General features: G+C 46.8%; 1 protein-coding gene across 3 annotated transcripts in view; it reads right to left on the reverse strand.

The window, feature by feature from the left end:
* LOC102032137 (hexokinase HKDC1) overlaps positions 1–3,520 on the reverse strand; it is a 24,552-nt gene that overhangs the window by 16,958 nt on the left and 4,074 nt on the right. Inside the window, exon 3 of one of the 3 annotated variants that reach the window (XM_005428966.2) lies at positions 3,014–3,176. The exons of 1 other annotated variant lie outside the window; for it this stretch is intronic. In XM_005428966.2, coding sequence (XP_005429023.1) covers positions 3,014–3,176 — 163 coding nt within the window. Of the gene's footprint in view, positions 1–3,013; positions 3,177–3,520 lie in introns of those variants that run through there. One more of the 3 variants, XM_031063602.1, reaches the window with a different exon arrangement.

The raw sequence follows: 3,520 nt of genomic DNA on the forward strand, positions 1-3,520 counted from the left end.
CAGGGCACACTGAAAAACCATCACCTGAAATGTGGCACAAGCAGAATGGGAGGTCATTGCCTGTATCCAGTAGAGGATGCAGGATTTGCAGACATATGTTAAGACTCAGCTCTAGTGCAGAAGTCAGATTCCAAGTGGGGCAAAGCCAATTTGCCACCCAAAGTCAACCAACACAATCCTTTTCCTTTTCTTTTGGTGTTTCTGTGAAAGTACTATTTGGTTTCACAGGCTTTGCTCAGACACACACATCTCTAGCAGCAAACCTCAGATGGAAGGACACCGTGGCCTCACTGCTACAATAAAATTTGTTTATCCCACACACAGGAAAATGCCCTTCCCAAAAGGAAAACACAGTGGTATGTGCCTAGCCTTGCATGATATTTGTTCCACAGTGCAAACATGATTAAATCTGGTCCTGAAAGGGGAGGAAGCAGGAAATTCTACCTGTAATACCATGGTCTGCTATCAAAGGTGAGGAGGCAGATTGGGTTACTCAGTAAACTGTGACATTAGTCAGACTCTTAATCCCTAAACTATGAAAGATGCTCTATATGAGTCATTTCAGCCAGCAACACTGAGGGCACCAAAAAAAATCTCTAAGATAATAATAGTAATAAAAGAAGAAGAAGGAGGAGAAGGAGGAGAAGGAGGAGAAGGAGGAGAAGGAGGAGAAGGAGGAGAAGGAGGAGAAGGAGGAGAAGGAGGTTTCAGCCAGCAACACTGAGGGCACCAAAAAAAATCTCTAAGATAATAATAGTAATAAAAGAAGAAGAAGGAGGAGAAGGAGGAGAAGGAGGAGAAGGAGGAGAAGGAGGAGAAGGAGGAGAAGGAGTCAATAATAATAATAATTAATAATGGGGGAATAATTGTAATGGGGGAATAACCATCCAAGTTTGAGCTATTTAAACCTGTTGGGATTTTTAACCAGTCTGGCAGCAAAATAACCAACAAGGATTTTTCCAGAGGGCAAAAATAGAAAAATCAATGTGATACTTGGAGTGGGCAGTGTGTCAACAGGATATAGCCCAGCTTGATGCTGCAGCATGTCCTTGGCACACAGGGAAGGCCACACACACCAGGAGAGCACCATCCAGCCTTGGCCTTGGGGGACATCAGTTCTTGCTGATGACCCTACATGCAATTTTCCAGATCTCCTGGCCCCAGGGGCCCCCTGCTGTTCCAGAACAGCATCAGAGACCTGTGAGACATCAGGACCAGTGACTGCAAGGGTTAAAAAAGGACTTGCTTCTCTTTGGCAAAGCCAGGAGCAAAGGAGGAGGGCCCCCTTCCATCCAGTCAGCTTGTGTATAATTTCTCTCAGACATGCCTCATTTCAAGGCACTTGCCTTCAAATACCTTTTTTATGCCATTAAAGCTGTTATTCCTCATTTAATTGCAGTGAAATTACTATCAGAGGGAATAAAGCCATGTAGAAAGGTACAAAGCTAATATTTCAGCTTTCTGCACAGCTAGTTTACACCGAGTCCTGATCTTGGTGAGACACAGAATCCTGCACAAATTAACTTGGTTAAACCTGGGGAAAATGTCATTTTTTCTCAGGCTGCACCACCAGGAGCCAGCTGAGGAGTTTTATTTTGGATGTGCATGCTTCTCCAAAACAAGATGAGCTTTTAGTTCCTATCTCATGTCACATCCTCCCAGAGGACACCACTGCACTTTCTCTGTTCAAGTCTCAGCTGAAGAAGCAGAGCAGTTCCTGGTAGACCCCATCCAGGAGCAGATTTGCCCAGTGGAGAAGGCAAGGAAGGAAGGGCAGAAGGGATCACTTTTTGGGGAATTAGCAGAAGCAGTGCAGAATTTGTGGATGCCAGCTCTGAGGATGCCCTTGGCAGTTTGAGGGGTTTCACTGCAGCATCCTGCCCTCCCTGTAGCTCCAGAGCCCCAGCAGAGTGCACTGCAGGCTCTGGGCTGTAGAGGCTGCCCTTGCCATGTCCAGCACAGCTCCTGCTGCACAGCCTGCACAGGAACAGATGGGAGAAGCTGCTCCTGAGCACTTCCCAGGTCCTTTCCTCAAACAAGCAGCTCCAGGTCAAAATCCACCTGGTGCAAGGCAAAAACCACTCTGCCAGTATAGGAGCGTTTGGGGTAGGACGATCGGGGTGGATGGAGATGAGAGATTTTTGAAGTTAGGTTGTGGAACTTGTGGTTTATTGCAAAGGGCCTGGGGCAGGGCCCTGCTGGGAGCTGCCAGCCACAGCTCAGAGCAGGCTGAGAGAAGAGAGGGGGAGAGAGGATGAGAGGGTGAGAGAGTAAAAGGGTAAGAGAGCAAAAGGGCAAGAGAGTAAAAGGGGTAAGAGAGCAAAAGGGCAAGAGAGTAAAAGGGGTAAGAGAGCAAAAGGGCAAGAGAGTAAAAGGGGTAAGAGAGCAAAAGGGCAAGAGAGTAAAAGGGGTAAGAGAGCAAAAGGGCAAGAGAGTAAAAGGGGTAAGAGAGCAAAAGGGCAAGAGAGTAAAAGGGGTAAGAGAGTAAGAGGGTAAGAGAGCGAGGTTCCCGTTACAATACAATAAATCTTCTTCTGTGTTGAATATTCTGATTCTCACTAACCAATTTAGTACAAGATACAAGTCCTATAGCATTTACATACAGCCTATAAGAATCACTACATTACCATACTGTGTTACATTTTAAACCCTAAAAACTCCTCTTTGGGCCCCTTCTGCCAAGCTGTAGGGTCTGCTCTGACCCTTGGAGCTGTTTGCAAGCAGAGGGTGTTGTTCCATCAAAAGGGGATCACCTTCAGCTGGCCACACCATTGTTTTCCAGTTGTTCAGTAACTGAGGGATCTCAAAGCTTGCTTCCATTTCAATCTCTCTTACGGTTTCCATATTCTCAAAATCTTTTGCCAGGCAATCACATTTATAAGGCTTTCCTGTTTCATCTTCCCCAGGCTCAGTATCAGTACACACACGTGCTTTCTCAATGAGTAACCTGGCTGCCCTGTGTGCCTGTGGTGCTGTGCAGGGGTGCTGGCAGCAGTGCTGAGCAGGGACTCACCTGAGCCATCGGGCAGCGAGCGCACGAACGAGGGCAGCATTTTCACTGCTGCCGTGGGGTTGGTGTCCCTGGCCAGCCCCTTCAGCATCTCGGCCTGGAAACGAGCTGTCACATCCTGCAGGACATCATCAGAGAGGCGCAGCTGGTGCAGGAACCTGTCCACCTGCAGAGAGGGAAGGGGGCACTCAGCCATGCAGGCTCCTTGGGCTCGTTGTTTGCTTCATTTTCTGTCACTGATATATTTTATGAAAATCCTTTCAACCAGGATTTTTCTCCTGAGAAGCCTCAGAAAAGAAAGGTAAACAATAATTATCTGATTGCTTGGAATGTGGTTTGGAGGTTGCTTACCAACAGGTGCATCTTGGATTGGTTCCATGTGAATTGTTTTAACTTAATGCCCAATCCCAGTTCAGCTGTGTCAGACTCTGAGGGGTCAGTCACAAGCTTTCATTATCATTCTTGTCTAGCCTTCTGATGTCTCCTTTCTCTTTCTTTAGTATAGTTTTA

Source organism: Geospiza fortis, unplaced genomic scaffold, assembly GCF_000277835.1.
Source record: "Geospiza fortis unplaced genomic scaffold, GeoFor_1.0 scaffold637, whole genome shotgun sequence".
NCBI classification, from domain to species: domain Eukaryota; kingdom Metazoa; phylum Chordata; class Aves; order Passeriformes; family Thraupidae; genus Geospiza; species Geospiza fortis.